General features: G+C 31.2%; 1 protein-coding gene across 2 annotated transcripts in view; it reads right to left on the bottom strand.

Annotated features, from left to right (window-relative positions):
• Positions 1-3,854: 3,854 nt before the first annotated feature.
• LOC118195574 (patatin-like phospholipase domain-containing protein 2) overlaps positions 3,855-24,472 on the bottom strand; it is a 57,122-nt gene continuing 36,504 nt past the window's right edge. For both annotated transcript variants that reach the window (XM_035366905.2, XM_085822426.1), the window contains exons 3-9: positions 15,435-15,500; positions 14,685-14,834; positions 13,071-13,188; positions 12,776-12,958; positions 10,864-10,993; positions 10,633-10,752; positions 3,855-6,348 (exon numbers count right to left, since the gene is read on the bottom strand). In XM_035366905.2, the coding sequence (XP_035222796.1) occupies positions 5,397-6,348; positions 10,633-10,752; positions 10,864-10,993; positions 12,776-12,958; positions 13,071-13,188; positions 14,685-14,834; positions 15,435-15,500 (1,719 nt within the window). In that variant the 3' untranslated portion in view covers positions 3,855-5,396. The remainder of the gene's footprint in view (positions 6,349-10,632; positions 10,753-10,863; positions 10,994-12,775; positions 12,959-13,070; positions 13,189-14,684; positions 14,835-15,434; positions 15,501-24,472) is intronic.

A 24,472-nucleotide genomic window follows, 5' to 3' on the forward strand; every position in this document is an offset into this window, starting at 1 on the left:
AGTTCTAGGAAACTAATTTAAAACTAGTAGGCAAACTGCTTAGCTGCATATTAAGATTAAATTGCAATTTTTGCATGTTATAACTACTCTAATTTTTTAACTTCTATGGCAAATTCTTCGATTTGTAAATTTTAGTATGAAGTTTGCAAATTTCATTTTTCTTTTAAGCAATAAAAGAACGGACATATTCAGATTCTAAAACAGAAAACCGAAAAACCAAAAGGAAGAGCATAAAGCGCATGAAATTATGGACTTTGAATTGCAAGCTCTGGACTTGTTTGACCATGAAAGTAACGCAGTGAAGCGAAGAAATAAATTCTCAGAATTTATTCCCTTGGAAGAGGACAAACAGTTTTTACTGCGTAAGGACACAAACTGTAAGGTTTTTCTTGAGTACTGCAACTACTCAACCATTGGAAAGCCAAAGTTATCATCGTAATTTCGAGCGTATAATAGTATATAACAGCAGTCTCAAGCTCAAATTAAAACGCAATTAATTAAAACACAAAAGGAAAAAAATCAGATTTATATTTATTTCCTATTTGAAATCTAAAGTTTGGTATACGCAAGATTATTTTTGTTGGTTACACTTTCTATTTCAAATATATTGGCAGCTAAATATTAAGTTTTCAGCCTAAGATTTCTAATAACTCTTAACATGTTTAATTAATCATTAAATAATTTAATTTAAATTAAAATAAACTAATTATCAACTATATTACATTATATTATATTATGTTATACTACATTAACTAACTTGAGGCTACATTATATTGTTATATTAAATTATTTCCCCTTACATTATATTATATGACATTACATTTTATATGATATGGGTACAACCTATAATTATTTTCATCTTAGGGGTTCGTGATCAAAAAAGTTTGGAAATCACTGATTTTAGCATTGAAAAGTCACAATTGGATAATGAAGTACAAAATGCAGCAAATAAATTTTGGATGAGCGCTAGGCGGTGTGGTGCCTTTTTGTAACCATCCAATTTAAGAAAAATGACGAAGTAGTGAAAAAAGTTAAATTAAGCGTACATTTTTATTTTTCTTTTCTTCCTTTCTTTTTTGTTTAAATTTGGTTAGCTCGATCAATTTTCTCGATGGTTTAACTAAAACCTTAACTACAAATGTCAAAGCATGCAAGAGCTCCTGTTTAAGGGAAGGAATGTCTTCATGGAACATTTTATAGGGAAAACTAGCTTGCATTCACATTACTCATGGAGAATATCACAAATGTAGCCATGAAGCCAACCATTCACTGGGTCTGAAACTCGAGCTAAATTACCAGGTTACACTTTGCCCCTCATAGGTATGGCAGATGTAAATGTGGATTGTGCAATGAAATTACGTATTCTAACAATCCTGGGGTGCCAGGTGTATGAGGAAGTCAAATAAGTCAAAATAAGAATCTAAATCAACTGCTTTAGCAACTGATTGATCATTTTCGCAGATTCACAAGCTGAAGGCTAATAAGCAAGCAAGCCTTGTGCAACAAAACGCAATGCTAATACTGTAATAAAATGCATTAGAGACGTATTTTGGTAAGGGAGTGAAACAGTCTTTGGCAGTGTATTTATTACAATGGTCACCAATGTCATAATTCAAGACTGGATCCTATGCTGCCAGCTGTGAGCAGCATATTTCCATACCATAAGCAGATTATGCTAGTGGCGTCCTTTGCATCATTAGCCATACTATGCATTCTATTACAAAACAGTGTACTTATCTTTACTTTTAATTTTTTATAACACTTAAGTGTCCCGTTAGTCTTGCATTGGCCAGTTCTCTTATAGATCTCTTCTTATTTTGGTGTTGATTGCTCGAAGCATGCATCGAGATTGGCAGTACTAATACTGAATAACAATGCTCTCAGAAATGGAAGGGGAGAATAAACTGATATCCCTGTTATACATCCGTGATAAAACCTCTTTTTGAATAACGCATTTACACTGTGAAATCTGATAAAAGTGGTACTGTTAAAAAGCTATTTTTACAATATTTTATTTAATCTGATTTCCGTTCGACTTTTGAGTCAAATCTTAAAGTTAATTCTTTCTATTTTTCTATTCTACCCACGTATATATTTGCAATGACAATAAAATTTTCCATCGGAATTTTCTTAATTCAGTTGTTGGGTATTTCTTATATATGCTGTTTTAACTATAATTATCACACAATTTCTATTTTACACCATTTGATAGATCAGGGGGATGGAACTTTCACACAAAATTTTAAGCACGTTATTAAACTTTGGCAATTTTTGAACAATCGTTCTATGCTTTTTAGCTATCATGCGGCTGTTATCAACGAGGACTAATTAAATTAAAGAAGATTTAATCCATTGACATCGGCTCCATAAATTTAAATGAGATTATATTTTTATAATTAAATGAAATTTACATGTACTTAATGTAAGCTTTCTCATCGGATAGATCATGCAATCTTGGGAAAAAAGTGTAGTCATGTATATCTTATTGTTACACTGAATAGAAGGAATAATTTTCTAACATTCATACAACAAATTTCTCTCTTATTACTTTCCCACTACCTATAAACCAAAACGTGTAAAACAAAATACATAAAAAAAATTTTAAGTTACATGGTTTTTCATTTAATGCATTAAAAATTGAAAAACAAATTACCAATCACAATTTTCCTGGCAATAATTAACAAAAAGTCGTGGGGTTCTCATATTCGAGCACCTACAGAATTTCAAGGAATAATAAATGTACTAGCAATAGAAAAGACTATGAAATAAAATTAGAAAAGATTATTTCCTTTACGGCAAAGCACATCAGGGATATCTGACTAATATGTCGGAAGTCTTCTTGAGACTTTCTAAAGAAAACATGCTCATACTTCCATAACATATGGCAAAATTTATGAAAACTGCCATGCATCTAGATCATTTCATGCCATTTACACATACATCGAAACACCAGCCTTCAGTGATTTTACTGCTTTGGTACTGTAAGCTAGAAAATGAAATGTTTAAGAATGAGTAACATTTAATTTAGTAATTTCTCAATACTTTTTATTTAATCAACTATCTTTATCAGTCTCGCGATTTCATTTTTTTATCGCGTATAATCACAAATATTAGGATAGCTATTTCTTTTAAATTTGCTTTTGTAGTTCATTTAATTAAAAATGTGTCACTTAAAAGAACCTTTTAATACTTATTGCCCACCAGTGGCCAAGTGGATAAAGCCATGGAAAATTGGTTTGATTGTATCGTATTTTTTAAAAGAACTTTTACCTGACGTGCGGCCTGCTGTAATGTTCCTTGTTATCAAAGTGCCCTATGAAACCATTTGAGTTGGCTAGGTCCGAGCTCATGCCCCATGCACCCTCGAGAATTTTCATGTGAATTATTCCCTAGTTTCCACTAATTCTAATTTTTTGTGTTAAATTAAAAAACGAAAACTGAAATTCAACACTAATCTATTCATGTAGCAAATATCTACCTCAGAATTTCATAAAGTACTATTTCCAGACTTAAAAATAGATAATTTAAGCTATTCAAGAAATGACTGCAAACAAATTTCAGTTCTTAAATAATTCAAATTTTAGTTCCAAAATAAATATTTAAAATCAAGTTAGGTTTAGACTACCTGAATATGTTAAAACATGTAAAGGTTATTTGCCTATAGGTTATAGATGGACTCATGAAGGACTTTATAATGAAAACTACTACTTATCCATATTACAAACAGGAAAACCACAAAAATACCCACAAAATCATCTGGTCACCAGGATTTGAGCTCGGGTCGAACTATCAGAATTCAGGCAGTCTTACCCATTTGGCCACTGGTGGCACTATTTATTAGCATCTTAATACAATTTCAGCACGTTTTTCATATTTATTAGCATCTTAATACAATTTCAGCATGTTTTTCATATTTATTAGCATCTTAATACAATTTCAGCATGTTTCTCAATTACATTTTTACTAATTATGATTTTTGCTTATAGCATTAGCAGTTTTCTTAAAAACTGAATATGAAATGAGTTTATCAGTCCATGTTAACTGATTTAGGATTATTTTGTTCATTAATTTATTTCAAAACAAAATGTAAATGAAATAGCTCAAGTTACAAATTCAACTCTAAATAAAATGAAAACAACATTATTATTTTACACAAATTTTATTGCTACAGCATTTAAGAATGAAAAACTTCTGAAGAACTTTAAATTTTTGGCACCAAAACAAGTATTTTTAAATTATAATTTTCAGCCTATAAAAATTCATAATGTACAAGAAAAATGAAATTGTAATTATAATCATATTCATACATATATAAATTGCTCTAAATCTTGTGACTAACCACATTGATAACAGAAAAAACAAGATCAATTATGCCAGTTCATAGATTATAAAGCTGCACAGCAAAAAATTAAAAAGCATTCAGTAATATCTAACATATTTCTGGATGTTTCTTGAAACAGGAAAATGAAATAAGCTGAAAAATTTAATTTATTTACGTTTTTTAATACAAAGAATTTTGGCATATATTATTTCAAAGCAGATAAAAATAAATGAAATTAATAACTGGCATTTTCTGTATTAGCTCAATACTGAATAAATATTCCAGTACAATTATTATGAAGTATAAATAAAAATGAAAAATGAAAAGATATACATGAAACTGTACATTAATACACATTAACTTCATAGCCAGAAATTTCTCTATAATACAAAACAGCTCAGTAACAGTAAATACCTATACACAAAAATGTAGATATGCATACTCAATGAACAGTTCCTCATAAATGATTTTAAAAATAAGGGTTTGTCCGTTTTTAATGTTGATTTTATTATGCAGTTAAACAAATAAATAAAATGAATGGATAAAAACAAAATATAACCCATTATTTTATCTGATATACTTTCAGTTGTATATAATCTTTTATGATCAAAATGCTTTCTTTAAAATTTCACCACAATAATTTTGAAAAATTAAATTCAAATCTAGAACTTCAGTTAAAACAAATATATTTTAATATCATAAAAAATGCTTGTAACAATATCATACTGTATTTAACAAAAGCATTTGATTTTTCTTCCCTCTATTATTTAAATCTAAAATTATTTAAGAGATAGAAGATTGGAATTATTTAAAACATCAAAATGAAATTATTTAGCTTTTCAAAAAGTAAATTCTGTACCTAACAGAAATGTTAACAAAACAATAAGCTGCATGTTATTCTGTACAGAACAGACATCTATGAAAACAGAACTCTTCATATCCCTAATTATAAGTAACTGTGATTAGAGCTTTATAACCTTTACATTCACAGTTTAACATGCCAAAAATTCCACATGGCAACATATTAGACCTGCTCAAATATAATGAATGGCACATGATGCTACAAAATACAAACTCAATTTACTATGATAAAAGAGGTCTTCCTTTGTGGTTTTGAAGAAATGAATGGCTCATTCTTATCTAATAAGTTTACATTTTCCTTTCCAAGTGCTTTAGAAGGTAAATTCTCGGGTAAATCATACTCTACATCACTAGTATCAAATTCATCATCATCTAAAGTATCTGTAATTGATACATTCTGAGCTGGATCAATAGCAGGTACATTTATCCAATCTTTCTCCCACTGCAATTCATCATTAATTTTTCTCTCTTCATCAGGCAGCACAATACTAGTGTCTGCATCAGTAACATTGTATAGTTCTGTAATTTTAACAGTTTTGTCCTCCACATAATAATATGACATGACAGCTTCACTATTTGGAGCATTGATAATCTGTTCAAAGTCTTCTATTTTATCACTACCAATTTCATTGCAACACTGAGTGATATATTTCCGTTCCATGCTCAGTGCCTTATTAGCTAGATCAACAACGTTTACTTCATTATCTTCCTCACCAAGGGATTTTAAAGCTTCAACAACATCAGTCTTTTTATCATTCTTAGTTATTGTAGGTACCAGATCTACCGTAAAAGCAAATTTCATGTTTTTGATGACTCGTTCTGGTTGGCTTACTTCACTCAAAGATTTCCGTCGAACTTTATCTACTGGCGATTTAAAGGAGCTGTTGGTGAAGCCTGCATATGACTTTCGTTGTTGCCTCTTTTCATTTGCCAGATTTTGACTGTTTAATATATCAGGCATTCTAGTTGAAACCTTCCGTTTTGGAGTATTGTTTTCCTCGACCTTTTTAATGACAACAGACATCTTCCGTTTAGGTGTATTTTCATCTTCAGTTTTGATAATGCAAGTTTCATGAGGTTTTCTATTTACAGTTGGAAGTGCATATGATGATGTAACATTATCTTCTGTGTAATCAAATTCTGTTATTGCCAGCTGGCATGAGAACCTGAAACAATTTACATAAACATTATGAAATTCAAAAATTTCAAAACTTAAAACATGCAAAATTATAGTATATATTGTTACAAATTTTGTATTTAGACAGATAATTTTAGTAGAATTATAACTAAAATTATTGTATTTCCCCATGAAATGCAGTGCGAGAGAAATTTTAAGAGAAAGATTTGCTGGAAAAGTAAAAATACAGGAGCATGTGTATTTGACTTTGAATAAATGCATATCTCAGTAATTTGTATTTAAATTAAATAAATGTAATTGACTACTATGTTAGTTGTAACCGTAATCCAATCCTCTTATTGCTTTCCAGAAATCTCGCGAAGCAGAAAATACTAGAAAGATCTTGCGCACTGGATTGAAATCCAGAAAAGTCAGAGAGAGAACATCTCAGTTCAGTAGCTTAGTTATTATTATTGCTATTTATTTACACTCATGTCCATAAATTAAGGATAATTCGGAGTCACATGGACATCGAACTCTAAAATAAATATATCACCTGTAAAATCACTACACACATTTCCAGAATAATATGCAAATTTCAGGAAGTAACCAGATGACACCGATGGTACGTCACAATGACGAGATTGTAACAGAGTGATATATAAGAAATACAGGCAAAGAAGTAAAATTGTTCGCAGGCACTTTATAAGCATTTCAGTGCAATAACCGAATGATTATGACACAGAAGACGCATTTGGATGATTTTATACGTGTAGAATTATCGGCAGTCAGGAATGTGGCGTACCCATTTGGAAGTATCAGACAAACTTGGAATTGCCCAGAGTGTCATCTCCAGGCTTTGGCAACGATGCCAAGATGATGGTAATGTGAGTAGACGTTACAGCACAGGTCGCCCCAGAGTTACAACGCCGAATGAGGACCGGTATTTGGCAGTTACTGCCAAAAGAAACAGGCGCAGCACAGCCTCGGACCTGTCTCGTCAGCTCTCTTCAGCCACTGGTCTGACAATTTCAAGGCAGACCGTGTACAGACGCTTAGGGCAGATTGGTCTATAGGCTCGTAGACCTGTCAGATGCGTTCCATTTACTGCAACTCACTGTTGCCTGCGGTTAGCCTGGAGTAGAGAGCATGCATTGTGGATACCGACACACTGGGCTTGTGTGATGTTTTCCGACGAGTCCAGGTTTAGCTTGCAGTCTGATTCTCGCCAGACGTTCATATAGAGAGCTCCAGGTACCCGTTACCACCAAGAAAACATCATTGAACAACACCGTTACGGTGGTGCAGGAGTGCTCGTTTGGGGTGGAATTATTCTGGGTTCCAGAAATGACCTGCATGTTCAAATTGGAACCATGACAAGCCAAATCTATCGGGAGGTCATTCTGGAACAACATGTGCGTTTGTTTCGGGGCGTCATGGTCGCCCAATTTGTGTTTATTTATGACAACGCCAGTCCTCACCGTGCAAACATCGTAAGCGAATGCCTTCAATCGGAGGATATCACCCATATGGACCGGCCAGCATTCTCACCGGACTTGAATCCAGTTGAGCACGTGTGGAACATGCTTGGCCGACGAGTTGCAGCCCGTCAACCTCTTCCTACATGTATACCGGAACTTCGGAGAGCATTGCTTTTTGTGTAGTGTAATATCCCCCAAGATCAGATCGATAATTTGATACTCAGCATGCAGCATGCCTAGGCATTGTACGGACTGTATTGCATCGTCTGGGAGACATACAATGTATTAACAATCAACCATGTAATATTGGTTTTTTATAAATAGGTGTTTTTTTTTGTAATTTGCTCCAGGGAGAAAAAATCGCTAATTTTTTTAATAATATTAAACATATAGCATCTTTTTTTGCTCTTTACCTTTTGTTTAATAAATAAGCTTTACAAATAAGTCAAATTTGTTTTGCTTCTAACTCTTCCTTTGCCTGATTTGGCATTACCTTTAATTTATAGACATGAGTGTAGTTCTGCGTGAACTGAGATATCTAAATTAGCTTTCTCTTTTGATAACGTTTTTAGCAGTTTGAAGTATAACTCCTTATTATATTGTGTGATATTTTGAAAAGTGTTTAAATATCTCTGAGGAAAATTCCAGTGTTCTGTTACATTTCTTTTGATAAGAATAAATTTTATTAAACTTTATCGTACTTGTGCATTCAATCTATTATGAATCCATATGCACGAGACAATATTATATGCAAAGGAATTTTACATTCTTCTCAATGCATTTATAGAGCTCTTCCCCCCCACCCAAATTTCTGCAACCTTATTGCTAAAATGTGTATATATATAATTCCATTATCACTTCTCTGCTAAAATTATATATCAATTAAAACTGCATTCCAAATAAGATTACTTGATTCTAAATGTTGTTCCTTATACATTATACATGTAAGTATCTTACATTTCTGTAAATTTCAAAAAGAGAATAAACATACTAAAACATCTCTAAATGCTTATTTTTAAGAAACAATTTATTTTAATATACACATATGTAAACAGTCTTCACAAACTTAACAATATCCTAAATAAAAATTATAAACAAAATATTCTGGCATGAGTTTGTAAACACTTATACACTGTTTACATACTTGATCAATAGTACAGTTATAGATGTTTGGAACTTGCTAGCAATTTTATGTCACTTAAATAGCAATATTATCCTAAACAATTCATTTACTTTAAAGAAAGAATAATGTAAATTGGAAACTACAAGTCTCATAGACCAACAGCCGATGAAGGCATTTCAATTACGAATTTGTTGCAAATACAGAGTTGCAAAGACTTCAAGATTTTAATTATTTGATCCTGAGTTTATATTATTTTCATTACCTTTAAAAACTAATGTGAACAATGCATAAAATATCTATAAATAGAACTAACTAAATTATAATGTGATATAAAATTTTAATCAAAGATTTGAAGATACAGATTTTGTTAACATTTATTCATACTTGTTAAAAAATAAGTACAGTTCTGAATTTTTTCATTAAGAATAATCTCTCTGTTTGGGAATACATTTATAAGTGAACTGCATTTTTTCACATTTAAAAATTAATATGAAAAAAAAACCCTGATTGACCGATGAGCATCTAGAATTTGTGATAAAAACTTTAACAAAGAGAGTAAAAGTGTAAAATGATAATATTAAAAAAAGGAGAATAAAATGCTAGATTTATCAGGATTTTTCTTGCAAAACCTTCTTTCATAAAACAGTTTGTATAAGCAGCATGCCGCAGCAATAGAAATTCAATTCTATGTAGTTTCTTCTCTTGAGTTTACAATTTTATTAAATATGATACAGTACTAACATGCAGCGAATTTTTAAAGCCTTTCATTTTAGAACAAGATTGCAATAAAATGGTTTAAACTGACCATAAACAAAACAAACCAAAATCTGAATCTGAATCATCGTCATAATACTTCAAAGTGTTATATAACTGCATTTATAATTTCATCCCTCATTCATTTCTCATAACAAGACATACTATTCTGGATCTATGCAGATACCCGATTTTAAACTTAAAAATATGAAAATAAAATGCTTCTTTTGGAATACAAACTTGTGAAATCTAATTCTATAACAACTTTTAATTTAAGGTTTACTTAGCCATGACAGTTTAATGTTTAAGTTAGAAAATTTTCATATAAAATGAGATTATGAAAAATCATATATATATGTTACCATGAAAGACCGAAATTGAAGAATGTCAACTTTCACCGGAGAATGTTAACATTCACCAAATACGTTGGTGAAAGATTGAATATTGCACTACATTCTTGCATATTCGGACCCTCACTGGTGTATTTTGACAATCACAGATATGCTCTGGTGTAAGTCGAAAAGAAAGGTCATAAAGTGCCATAATAGTTTAAGTTGTTGCAATAAATAAGATTTGATTCACATAATTTAGTAATTTTTTATTACTGTTATTTTATTTTCTCATTTAGAACGTACTCTATAATTAAGTAAGTTTTTAACTTCTATTATTTTCCTTTCTCATTTTAAATGTATTATGTGTTTTAGGTTCTCATGTTCTTACGGAGAAGAAAATATAATATTGTTATATATTCAACATTCAACATTAGTACATGGTGGATGTCGACATTGACCGGTATAAATAAGAAATAAGAGTATTTGGAAAATATTTCGGACATACACCAAGAGACTATGTGAATGCTGACATTCACCGGTGAAAGTCGACATTCTCCAGATTTCGATCTTTCACCATAACATTATATATATATATATATATATATATATAGCTTATTTAATTAAAGTATACAAACATTACTTACTTTGCACTATAAAGATGGCTGTTCTTATCTATCTTGTTAAGGAGATATTTTGTCAAGGAAATTATTGTGTCAAACTTAGCTAGAATTTCTTTTCGGAAAGATGGTAACTGTTGCCATACTCTAAAATACACATTACAAATAAAAAAATATATATTAATGACAAAGAAATAAACCTTCAGTACAATTAACATGAAATACAATAAAAATGTAACAGATAAGTGCCTTGCTTACTTCCAAAATATAACAGTAGTAACATCCAAAGGAAGAATATATGGAGCTCCCAAGAGTCTCAATAATTTCACACCTGGCAGTTGTAAAACCCAGTTTCCTTTATTCATCTGATCAACTGCTTGCTGAATTGCTAAAGAATAAAAAGGTTATTTCAATAAAACTCGTAAAACAAATATGATCATGTTGGATAATATTAAATTAAATTACACAAATAATAGTTACATACACATTACAATTAATTTGTAAGATATAAATATTTGTACATTTAGTTAAAATACTTTCCTTATACAATCCAAAATTAAAGAATACTAGGAAAAAAGATATTAAAATGAAACTAAACCTTTGGGAAACAAATGCACACATATAAGCAGCAAAATTGCACACAAAATTATGAAACATAATTCAACATTTTAATCCACATATGTGTATTTAAGATTTACATATAAAATTTTAAAAACATTAAAACTATCATTATTATTGTCAAAAATGCAACTATTTAATAGGATGTATTAGCTTTTCTAGCCAAAATGCACATCTTTCTAGACTATTGATTAATGCATCAAATAAGTCCTTTGGGGTCATTCTCCTAACAGTGCAAATTTAAACTTTTGAAGGCTTTGAGGAGGGAGCTGGCATACAATTATTTGCCAAAAATTAAGGATATTCCAAACTGGGATTTCAAGCTAATGAGAATGACAGATTTGTTTCATGATGTTAAAAAGTACAGTAAGACCCCGCTTAACGCTGTTTCGTTTAGCGCTGTTTCGGTTTAGTGCTCTTTTAATTCAACCCGGGGATTCCACGAAATCGCTCGCAGCATACGGGGATTCCACGAAATCTTATGCAGCGATAGGTTTCAAATACATATCCGAAAGAGTGTACTTATATTTCTTGTTTGGTGCGGTATTGTACAGACATATTTTGAAGGGGTAAATGTGGAAGATGTCAAAGAAATAATTCAAGAAGCAGCGGCTACTCTTTCTAATGATGAGCTCAAGGAATTAACTGAACAAGAAGAAAACAAAAATGTTGATAGCAGTGATTTAGAAGAAGAGCAAAAAGAACTTTTGATGGCGTTTGTAAAAAGGAGTTTGTCTACCATAACTGAAATAATGGATCAATTCATTGAAAATGATCCGAATTTTGACAGGAGCTCAAAAGTAAGGCGTGGTGTTAGAGATGCTCTATCCATTTATGAAGAACTTTTAAGAGAACAACGCAAAAGAAAAAGGCAAACAACATTAGATGCTTTTGTCACAAAACTGCAGAACACTGAAAATGCGGAAGGCTAACTAAATATGACTGACTCAGAATTTTATTTGTTTATTTGTTTCTTTTTTTTAAGAATATTCGTTTTGTTATTTATATTTTGTTTTTATTTTTGCAAGAAATAATAATGTGGTATTAATTAATGGGCTTTAAGAAATAAATGTTTGGTTTTATTTTTATTAAAAAAACATACTTTTTAAATTTAATACCTAACCAATTTCCTAGCCATCTTCCTCTAACCCCAATATTTACACGTAAAGATAGCCTCGTTTAGCGCTGTTTCGCATTACGCTCTACTTTGATGGAACGTATCCCCCGCGTTAAGCGGGGTCTTACCGTAATGTAATAATTATGAAATATGTTTATTTGTTGCCTTTATTTATGCATCAGTATTATTTTTAATGCTTATATGCTACCAAAACAAAAATATAACAAATTTAGTTCCATGTTTAATATGTAACAAAATTTGTGTGTGGTTCAAAGTGCTGGATTTTTTACCCATGTGTACATTTCTTATGTCGGTCATTCAGTATGCAAGGTATTATTATAGATATTTTTAAATAAATATTCTTTTAATGTATTTTATATCAAAGATATCACTTCATATATCCTAGATTAAAAGTGTTACGTATATAATAAGTACCATCAACAACACATTCGGGAAGATTTCCAATCAGAGCTCCTTTTCGTCTTTCCGTGCAATCACTACAATTGTCATGGTTCTGCTTTATTTCACAAGAATCCTTATCAAAACTACTCTCGGATTCTGTTTCTGCCAGAGAAAGGCTAGACTGAACTCCTAAACATCTAGTGCAAGCAATAAGGTCTAAAAAGAAGGGGAGAAAATATTATAGAATTCTCATTACAGTAATAAAATTATAATGGAACTTTCAAAAACTATGTTTACAAAAGATAAAATTATGAGAATAAACTTTTACTTTTTCTCTGCAGAAATTTTAAGGCATCATCAAATCCCTGCTGGCACATCTTACTCAAAATTTCTGGTTTGGGTGGAAATAAAATCCTGCACAAACGATAAATATTCCTAGGTGAAACCTTAAAGAGGGAGAGAAAAAGGTCATATATTCAGTAACTTATTTTATAAGTAATTCAAGAGTTAGGATCAAAATTTATTTAACAAAAAGGAATTTACTATTAAATGAACTACAAGCAGCAGTTCTCAACCTTTTGACTGATGTGTACCATCTAAAAAAAATTGAAAACCTTTAGTACCTCTAGTACAAAGTACTACTACCTTGAACAAAAGCTCAGATCTTATAAATTTACAAGTGTTACAGAAAACTCAATCATGTTGGGGTTTTAATTTTTGAATTTATTAGTTAAAAATACTTTACTTCTTTGCATACCACCTATTTTTCTCTTGTGTACCAACAGTTGAGAACCCCTGATCTAGAGCATATTGATAATTTGAAATTAATTATGAATAAGGGTTTTAGATAGTAACTTATGACACACAGATGCTGCATTTCTAAAAACTCGTTAAAACAATGACAAAACCACCTCATACAATAAATTAAAAAATGTTATTTTCTGACTAATATAACGTACATGATGGGAAGAAGTTTCTTTTATCTTTCACAAATTAGAAAATTAAAAAAAAAAAAAACAAGCTACTGAAAACACTAATTCACAGTTGGCCAATAAAATTTTCTAAATCATGAAAGAAAGCAGTTAACGATATCTTACACAAATTAGAAAGTTAGAAAACAAGCTACTGAAACACTAATTCACAGCTAGCCAATAAAATTTTCTACATCATGAAGCAAAGCAGTACCTAGACCCTCTCCTTGATGAAACCCTCTTGGCATGTCACTGTTAACAGTTATTACAAGTAAACATATAGAATACTGAATCCTATAAATATTTGCTTTTAATATACTCATGCAAATTACTATCTTTTGTGGAAAAAAATGCAAATCATGCACAGAATATTTTAATTCCAAAAGTTCTCCAAAATATTATTCTGTTTTATATTTCACTCGTGGAACAGTGAATCTATTGCAATCAATTTCCAAAGTTCCAATTCAAGTATTGGTACTTCTACATTAGCTAGGCCTGTTGATGTTTAAAAACAAATAAAATGTTCAATTTTCAACTACTTTTTGTATCAAGTGAAATTCATGGCAGAATTTTCTTTCATGAAGATCTCCTACAGAATAATTCTGTCGTAATAAGCAATTTTCATGTCCTGAAATTTAAATCAACAATTTCACACAAGAAATGTTTGCTCACAATTTGTAACAAATTTAGTTTATTTAAATAATTTTGTTTTTATAGAAATATTTTTAAATTGACAACTTTTCATTTACTGCAAAAACTGGCATTTGTGAGCTCAAGAATCACATCTGGCAATTTATCATTTATGCCCAATCAACACAAAAGTATCAGGTTTTTATATCTATCTGCATATTACTATTGTAAATAAACTCAGAAACATAATAACAAAATATATACTTTTTAACATTTTTCCAACTTAAAAAAAATTATAAATATCAATATTCTGTTTAGGTAAGATTTCCAAGAAGACTTACTGCTATGCTTGTATTTGCCAAATTCACTTGCAAAATATTACAGCTTTCATCTTCAGGACAAATGTCATGTTCTCCAGCAAAAGGAGAAACTGTGATAGTATTTTCATCCAGTACTGGAAGATTATCACTCAGTCCACCATCAACATATTTCTAACAATAAAATAACACAAAACAAAATTAAATAAAAATTTCTTGTCACAGCTTTATTCTGATATTCACTTTATGGGGACTGTATCATTAAAAAATTAAAAGTAGTCCACTCATCCATCAAAGCATCCCATTTACCTAAAACTCATATTTAAATTAAACATCAATAGAAAGACTATATTTAAGAGACTTTTTAATACTTTAATTTTGATTCTAGTTGCCATCATTATCTTCTAGATCCTCTTTACATGCATCTTTTTAGAGGCTATTCACAAATATATTAAAAAAAAAAAAATAATAATAATAATAATAATGTTGCCTTATAATACTGCAGAATCCAAAGAATTAAACAGTTATAATAACTAGAAAACTGTTCATTCTCTATAAAATTACTAAACTACTATTATAAGATCGCCATTTACTTGAATCAGATTATTTTTAGAATCTGAAGTGAAAAAATATATATATATAATAAATAAGTTCCAGTTTTGGCTTTAAATTAATGAACATCACATTCCATATATAATAAATCAGAATGATATTTTTTATAAAAATATAACAAAGAAATTTGAACCGATTTTCATAAATAAAAATATAACTTACCACTCCTCGGAAAACAGGCATTGTCATTCCAGAATAAAGAGGTATGAAACAGCTGCATAATAAAGCCTGTTGAAAAAAAGTTCTTTTAATACTGTATAAGTTTTTTGTAGTGATATGCCTCAAATTTCCAAAATACAAGTTTATTTTTTTAAATAAATAAAGAAAGAAAGAATGGAATAGTGATCATAAATTCTTTTATATTTAGCACTTCAGTAAAATTTTACTGTTGCACACACATCATAAAAAAGTCATTATACAGTCAAAAGTCGTTAATTTGGACACCCATAATCCGGAATGATCTATAATCCGGACCTCAAAGCTACAAACTTTCAGCGCATGCGTCGCGTTGACGCATGCGCATAGGCGTTTACGTGCGCGCGTAAGACCTTTACGGCTGCGAATATGCTTATGCACATGCTCATAAAATGTTTACGCATGCGCGTTTAATGTATAACAGACGGTGTTATCTAAGCTAAAATTATTTCAGTTAATGTTGCAGATTGCGTTGTTCTTTAATCTTCGAATTGGATCCGGCTTTTTTTTTTTTTTTTTTTTTTTTTTTTTGCAGACTGTTAGAGCAATTTTATAAAAGTAAGCTTAAACTTTCGATTATATCAAATAGAATTTCCGATATATATTTGTTAATATGTAAAGGATCTAAAGCGAAAGTATGTTTCGAAATCCGAAATCTGTTTATCAATTTCACGCTGCTCGGCGGGGGGAATGCCGCGATGCGTAATGAATTGGAAGTTGATCTGTCAGCACTATCCTTATCTTCAGGGCAGATGTTTTTATTTTATTTGGCTTATAACTCCTTACCAAATGTAGTATTTCATCTCGATGTGCTCCGTCTTTGATATGATTTAAAACAAGTTCCTCGTCATTATAATTCGCTTCCGATAGTGAAGAAAGTGACAGAGGTTATTGAAAACGAAAAAATTTCGATTGACAAATTAGTCGGTATTCTCCACACAGCAATTATAGGACTTGAACAGCGGAACTTTGAACTAAACAAGAAATTATGTCTGTTTAACAGAATTAAAGAGAAAGTATTATCACATGAAACGAAGCAACTTAAACAACTTACATTGAAAGAAATGTTTAATAAAGTAAACAAATAAATATTAAGCTTTTTCTTTTTGTAAATCTTGATACCCTTTAGATCATAATTGTTCTTTATTTCATAAATTACGGTTTCATATTTTTAATTTTGTAATTTCTGCATGCCATCTTACCAGATTTAAAATGATGATCTATAATCCGGAAAAATCGATAATCCGGAATCGCCGAAGTCCCGACGAGTCCGGATTAACGACTTTTGACTGTATATGATAGACATGTGTGAATATATGCATGTAGGAGTATGTACTAGATATGCATGCATGAATATGTACATGTGAGTGGTGTACATCATACAGATATATTGCATATGATCACAATTTTGCTAAAATCAAAATTCTAAACTAATCTTAATACAAGCAGAACTAAGCTACAGCTGGAAATTTTCCCTAATATAAAACTGATAATTGTGGTCAATAACATTTAAGAACACTAAATCTGTATTCTTGTCTTAACTAGTGAGTGCCAAAATTGGTTAATGAAACAACCAATAGGAAATGTGTGAAACAGAAATGATAAACCAACCAATGCAGTTTATTCATTCTGTACTCAAGAATTTTAATTTTGTAAGATGTTTTTTAAATATTGTTTACTAACCTTTGTCATATATTAATATACTTCATATTTCTCTTATCACTGCAAAGAAGTAAATAAAATTACAATTTAAAAAAATTACAGTACATTTATTTTGTACCAAGTTTACAAATCTGTTGTCACATATGTTATAAATCTATAAATTACTATTGTAATTAATAATTATTTTTCACAACTAAACAAGGTCTACATTAAAACAAGGTTCACTCATATTGTGAAGCATGAGTAGATACGAAAAAAAAAATCATTCATTTCTCTTAAAAATATTAATTTTATTCAGTCCATAAAATTTTTATTAAACAATACTTCACTGATCCGCGATTCTGTGCAAATCACTACTTTTATAATTCCTAAAATATTTCAAAATCAATGAATGAACAAGACTGCTAGACTGAAAATCCAATTTAATGTCAAATTATGCTTGTGTAAAAATAGTTAAGGGAGAAACGCATATTTGAATGCATAAGAAAAATACATTTTTAATGTAATAAAATGTAATGTTTCCAAGGATAGCTGACCAAAAAATAATTATAGTAGAAAGCATATAAAAATTGCGCATATGCATTCAAAATAATTTAGGATATGAAAATGTATACAAATTTTGAAATTCAACATTTTAGTCTAAAAAGCATACGGTATGGCAAAAATTTAGAGGAGTACATGAAGTTATGAATTCTAAATGTAGACCTCTCTAACAGAAAAAGCTCAAAGTTCATGACAGAACTTTATTTTCTTGGTACTCTAAAATTTATAAATATACATAAGAAAATGCAAACAGTACCTGCCCTTAAAAGCAGCCTGCGGCATAAAAAAAAGTTCAGAAGATTTAGCAAAATGAATACTATCTTGTTTGATTTAATTTGGTAATAAAGAAAAAAAAATTGTCCAACATAAAATTTAATATATATTCAATATTGATCAAATTAGTTAAACATATTTCTTACAGTTATAAAAGAAAAATATTGTAGTTCGGCTATTTAAAATTACAATGACGATTTTATTTCAGTTAATATAGCAAATTTGAAAACATGTTTTCGGAAAATATTATATACAGTAAACTCCCCCTTAACACGAACTCGCTTATGGCGAACACTCGATTAGCATGAATAAAATTTCGGTCCTATCAGTAATGTACATGTTTATCGGTTAACACGATTTAAGAATAGTTTTTAGTACGTTGCGTCATTTAATTTTGTCATTTAACAAGAACTTTCGAAGTTTTTTATACTTTTCTTGTTGTTTTTCCGCTAAAGCTGCGTTCAGAAATGTTCCGTCAATTGAAAACCTCTCATGACACTAGGAACTGGGCAGCCCAAAACATACATGATCTGAACTTACGTAAGTGTAAGGATTCATTTTTCCTCCCCCCCCCCCATATTCCATGGAGGTAGGAAGTAAGATGGAGTAGCTCTAAACAAGTTTCTCCCGTAACCCTGCTCTGAAGCACCGGGGATCCTTTCGTGGTGACCAAAACATCAAATCCCATTGAGTTCAATGGGATTTGACGCGTTCGGATGTAAATATTTTGTAATTACGTCGTAAATATACATATAAATGTATATATTTTCTTTTTCTACAACATTTCAGAGTCCTAAGTATATGAAAACAACATATTTTTAAACAACATTTCATTCTGAACGGAATTAAATGCTATACTTTTCACAGGACAGTTTTCTCAGAATGGTTTAATTTGAATGAAATATTTTCACAAGTTTTCGCTAATTACATTAGAAAAAAATTAAGGTAATTCGATTTTATTCGGTTAAGGTACAAAAATTAAGATCAAAGTTTATTGTATTATTAATATTAAAATTATGCATTATTTCTTTTCTATTTCATAGAGCTTCTTCCTAAAATACTTTCTTAAATATGACATGATTTTTTGGCTTCTGAGGCATCTTTTAAATCGAAAAATGTACGTCAATTTATAATTAATGCTCTATTCGGTTCATTTTAAATTAGAGAATTAGCGAAATACTTTAAATAGTATACTTGACTTTCTCTGAACATTTCTGAAAGGGAATACAATACGGATTTTTTTAAATATTATTTAAAACTTGTAACTAAGTTATTATAAAATGTAAGGGGAATAATTCTTTTAATTACACTTATCAGATTTTTTTGCCCTTAATTTCAACAATACATATTCCAAAACTCTTTATTACGTTCTTAAGTGCGCATCTCATAGAATTTGCTTTACAATACCTCAGATTGCTTTCCAGTACGAACAATTCTTGTTTAAATAGTTTTATAACGTATTTGTCAACAGGTTTTCAATTTATGCTTACAATTCAATGTTAAGGTTATTATATATTTAAATAATATTTATAATCATTATACATTTAGATAATTTAATAATTAGATTTCTTCACAGTAACTTTCATATTTGTTTATGAATGAATAAATTATTCGTTTCAAATACATTTATAAATAATTTAATGACCTGCGTACGTTAAGAAGCCAGCATAAAACTCGAATTTCCGAGAAAAAGACTTGCGTGGGAAACATTTAACAATCTGGAATCAAAAGAGGACCATTCATGATCGGACCTCCTTTGGCAGGATATACAAATGTTTTCACCTCCGTCGATTACCCTATTTTCAAATTCTTAATAAGCTGTCTTGATGATGTAGCACGTTCGCATGGTCACATCATCTTGACCGCACATGGTACTTCCGCCAAATTCGCAAATGTATCCCTCTTCTGTTCCACACATTTGTGTAAAACTGTACATAATTTTACACAAATGTGTGGTTCCAAATCAAGGGAAAGCTAACTTATTGGCATATCTGTGTGTATATTTATTAATTTTGACGAGAATTGCAGCATTTGATGGTAATTTTATTTTTAATTAACCCAAATAAGTAAAACGTGTAAGCTCAAAGTGATTAATTTTCAGATATATAAAATTAAAATGATGAGTTTAAAATGGGCAGCAGTTAAAAATTAATTCTGAAAAATTTTTAAAGGTACATGTTAAATAATATATGGATGTGAAAAAAATTTGTTTTATTTAAAACATTTTGGCGTTTGGAAAATAAAATAAAAGTAGCGAATACTCTATCAAGAGGGTATGGAAAGACGTGTACAATTTTAAATGTACCGTAAGGTATTTTTCATTCTTTAAGCATAACATTTTTCTTAAAATCTATATTTTTGTAGTTCAATAGCTTAGAATTTTATAAAACAAATTCATAATCAAAATCGCTGTTGTTAGTTATCAAAAAATAACCAAGATGTGATTTTTGCGTAAATGTCGCTAAACTATACAAATTGCTATTATCCATCATACTAGGAATGTTTCTTTTATGCGGAAGTGTTCCGTTTTTCGATTTGTATGGAACTGTAGAGTGTCGAAATACTATGAGAGCTTCTGAATGTAAACAAAGAACACCCCATCTGGTGACCCAATCTTCAAAGCAGTGCTTCACTTCTAGCGCCCGTTGGCTCCTCCTTCCTTTCCTACCTCCATGCCAAATTCAACATGTCGTCGTCTGCTTTCGGATCAATGCATTATGGAAGTTATGATGAGACACTTATCGGAAGCGCCGGCTTGGAGTGGTGTGCTTGATGCAATAAAAGTTATCGCCACACCCTGGAAATCCGTGTCATCACCAATCATACAAAAATGTTTTAGCAAAGCCTGGAGACACACACACACTAATCCTGTTGACGAGTTAGCTGCTGACGAAGAGAACAGTAAAGACGTTGCGAACTTAAGTGTTAGTTTTGAGGAAATTGTTAGAGCAGACGATGATGTTGACGTGTGTGCTCCAGTGGAATCTGATGTACAAGCAGTTGTGTCTTGAGATGTAAGAAATGTCACCAGAAGAAAGTGAGGAAGACAATATCATACCACTTACGCGCCAGGAAATGTTATGTCTTTGACTCCATAGAACGTTTTGCAGCAATCCGAACTGACCGCCAGTTTTACGGAAGCCTGTTGGACATGAAGTAGTGTTTTCTGTGGACATGCATAATATATTATAGTATTTATGTAACTATATACTGTAACTGGTTAATGTGTAGAAAAAAATTATTCGAAAAATAAAATTTCAGTCCCCACTTAACATGAATTTTTTTTAACTTTTCGGTCCCTTGCGATTAACGAAGATTTACTGTTATTAGAAGTTCTACCCTGTTCATTCATAAGAAATTCACGTAAATTAATGACATTAATCAGCCGATTAAATTCTCGTATACTACTAGAAGCCTTAAATTTATCTACTTGTTTATGTTTCTACATACTCAACATCTAAATCGAAAAGCAAAAAAAAATCAAGCCTTTTTCCCAATACTTCCTCCTCTTTTCTTATCAGTTGACCATGAAAAGGCGGCAATACACACATTTGAAAGTAGATAACATATTTCACACCACAAGAAAATCAGTAAACAGAGTGATAAAATTGTATCGAACTCAAACCTGATCAGTTTTGGTTGCTCTGCACGAAAAACAAACGACTATTACACCTATCTTAACACAGATATGGTTATCAAGGATATCGCAAAGAAATTAGCGCAACTGGCGACGCAATTGATCAAATATCTACGAAGGAAGAGGGAAAACAACTCATAGTAATCGATAATTAGTAAATCGATACACACACACACACTAGTGGGCAAAATTTAAAGATTCTAGTAAAAAAAGTCATTTGCGATGTACGAAAAAAAGTACAATAAAATTTGACAGGAACTTAACAAGTATAGCAAAACTGCATAACGAAATTGCAAAGAGAAAACATTCACGTAGCAACAGAAATGTCATATTAAAGGCTCCAGCAGCCTCTGTTATGATTATTGACAACAGAGGTCCCAATATCGAGCCGATTCCCCCCCCACACCAAAAGGTTAAAACAAACATGACTTCATACTGAAACTGAGGCAGTTTACAATCTCTGTGACAGTCAGTTCTACTCCTACAGCAATGTTGTTTTCAGGTCCTGGAGGTTCTGGAAGGAAGAAGGCAAGCTGCAAATGCTCTGCGAATAGCATGCTTAGGATTTGTTTTACTTGGTATAGGTTTGAAGATCTGGCTGGACAATCCATCCGGTTAATATCCTTACTTCCAGAAAATTATCCATCAGATTTAGCCCTACGTGGACGATTGCTGTCCCCCATAATTTGAGCTGAGAGCAAACTATTCCCCAAAAACGGGAAAATTAGACCTCATCTGTCTGCAAGAAGACTACTTGTTTGAGATTTTAGAGTCCTAAGTTCGCGTTTTCTGGAAAGTCCTATGTTGGCTTTTCTGGAATGCAGTTTTGGCCCTCAGTTTATTTTTATGGTCGACAACGTTCGTCGACATACGGTTAATCTGCTGGATGTTTTTTCTGGAAAGGGATGATAATAATCGGACGGACTGGTCAATCAGATCTACACACTATAATAATGGGATAGTCCTCGGAGCGCAAATACAATTCGCCTTCTATCTCCTACAACCCACCAGGACCTTAAAAATGCGTTGTTGCATAAATGGGATAGATTGCAACAGACTCATAGCCTCATTTTCAGTACGAAGTCACACTGTGAGAACTGTATGACAGTTAGAGATGGAAAAACCCTACGAAAACACACCTTGCTGCCAACATTTTCGTCCGGGATTGAACACCAAACCAAGTCCAACTACCAATACGCAAAGGTTTTAAACACTTGGCCATTGATAGGGCGCTGAAAATAGGAAAAAATATATAGACTGTGATTATCAGATTTTACACAAAGCTAATCGCACTCACATTATTTGTATCTTTCACGCTACCAAAGATCAAATTTGCAGCTGAATTTTCACGAAAAAAAACACAATTCTGTTAAAACTATTTTCAATATTTTCTACCGTATGTTTTTATTACGTTTCGTAGAGGACCAAACAACAAATGATCAGGCGACCGACCAGTGGGAAAGGCTAGAAAAACAGCGCATAAACCCTAAGCGTCTAAGAAATAAATAAAGAAGTCTAAAGCACACAAGTCAACGCTATATTTGGCTCAAACTGCTTAAAGTCTGATGAGTGATCAATTTTGAAACATCATATTAGATAGGAACCAAAAAAAGAAATTTTAAGAAAATAAAGGTTTCCTCCTCAAAGCTTCCATATCATTAACGAAGTACAATCCGCGTGTCGCATTTGGCTGTTCATCATCATTTAAAAGCATTCTAATGCAGATTAAAAAGGAGCTATCAAAATTCAAAACACATATGTACTCTTTTGAAAAATATTTAACAAATTTCTAACCAAAATAGCAAATCTAACTATCTTTAAACTACGAATTCCATTTACTTTTCGAAATGAATAAGACAGTAATTTCCTTACATGTCAAGATTTGGAAGTATTGAAATAATTACTGCCTAGAGAATAATGACACTGCTGATGCAAAAACTGCCGAAAAAGCAGATGTAAAGTTTATAAAATTATAGGCAGATGTTAAAAATTTATGAACACATGTTTTCGGCAGTTTTACCAGATTTAAATTGGAGAAAAATTAAAAACAGCGATTCATAAAATTTGAATTTCTAATACATCGACCAGAAAAGTCACCAGGTTACTAATCTTCAAATTTCATAAAATTAAATAAGACCTACTCCATCGGACTCTAGCTGATGCTCGAAAAACGCTGCCAATTCGATTAGAGTTTCATTCTAGGCGACCAAATTCAGACTGCATGAGAGTTTTGCAGTTTTCCTCACACGTAATATAAATGCGTGCCGTTGCTTTAGACATGCTCTACATTAAAGCATCTCTCTTGATGCAGATGGCTGTAACATACTTTTGAAATAATCCAATCAACTTGGCTACGTACGTTTTATTAAGGTACACGCATTGTATTTTCAGGTCGGAAGGTTTACTTGATCACAACAGCGAATATTCAATAAATTTATTAAACCTTCTCCCCCCCCCAAAAAAAAAACAGACGAGGCGACAACATTAATTTTCGAACAAAAAAAATCTTTATTAATTGTTCAAATTTCCCTGTAATATAAAATCATCGAATTGTGGGAAGAATAGAAGTAATAGCTTGATTAAATAGAATATTTTTTTCAAAGGATGCACGTTAAATTTCATAAATGCAACACACTCTTCAAAAAATATAAAAAGTAACAGCTGTTAGAATGAGATACTGTCTTAAGTACGAATTAACACCATGCTATGATTACAATACTCACTAAAAAAAAAAGAGAGAGAGAGAAAAGAGCATGAGTACAAACTCTACTATAAAAATTTCAATGTGTTTGATAAAAATTACAGAGAACAATTTGCTCTAGAGTGTGAAGTACGAAATGATATTACCGCGTGCTATTTAAAACACGACAGCTATTGCGTCGTTTTCATC

The sequence above is a fragment of the Stegodyphus dumicola genome, chromosome 8, assembly GCF_044657685.1.
Source record: "Stegodyphus dumicola isolate Sdum_Otavi_A_Nest chromosome 8, ASM4465768v1".
Lineage (NCBI taxonomy): Eukaryota > Metazoa > Arthropoda > Arachnida > Araneae > Eresidae > Stegodyphus > Stegodyphus dumicola.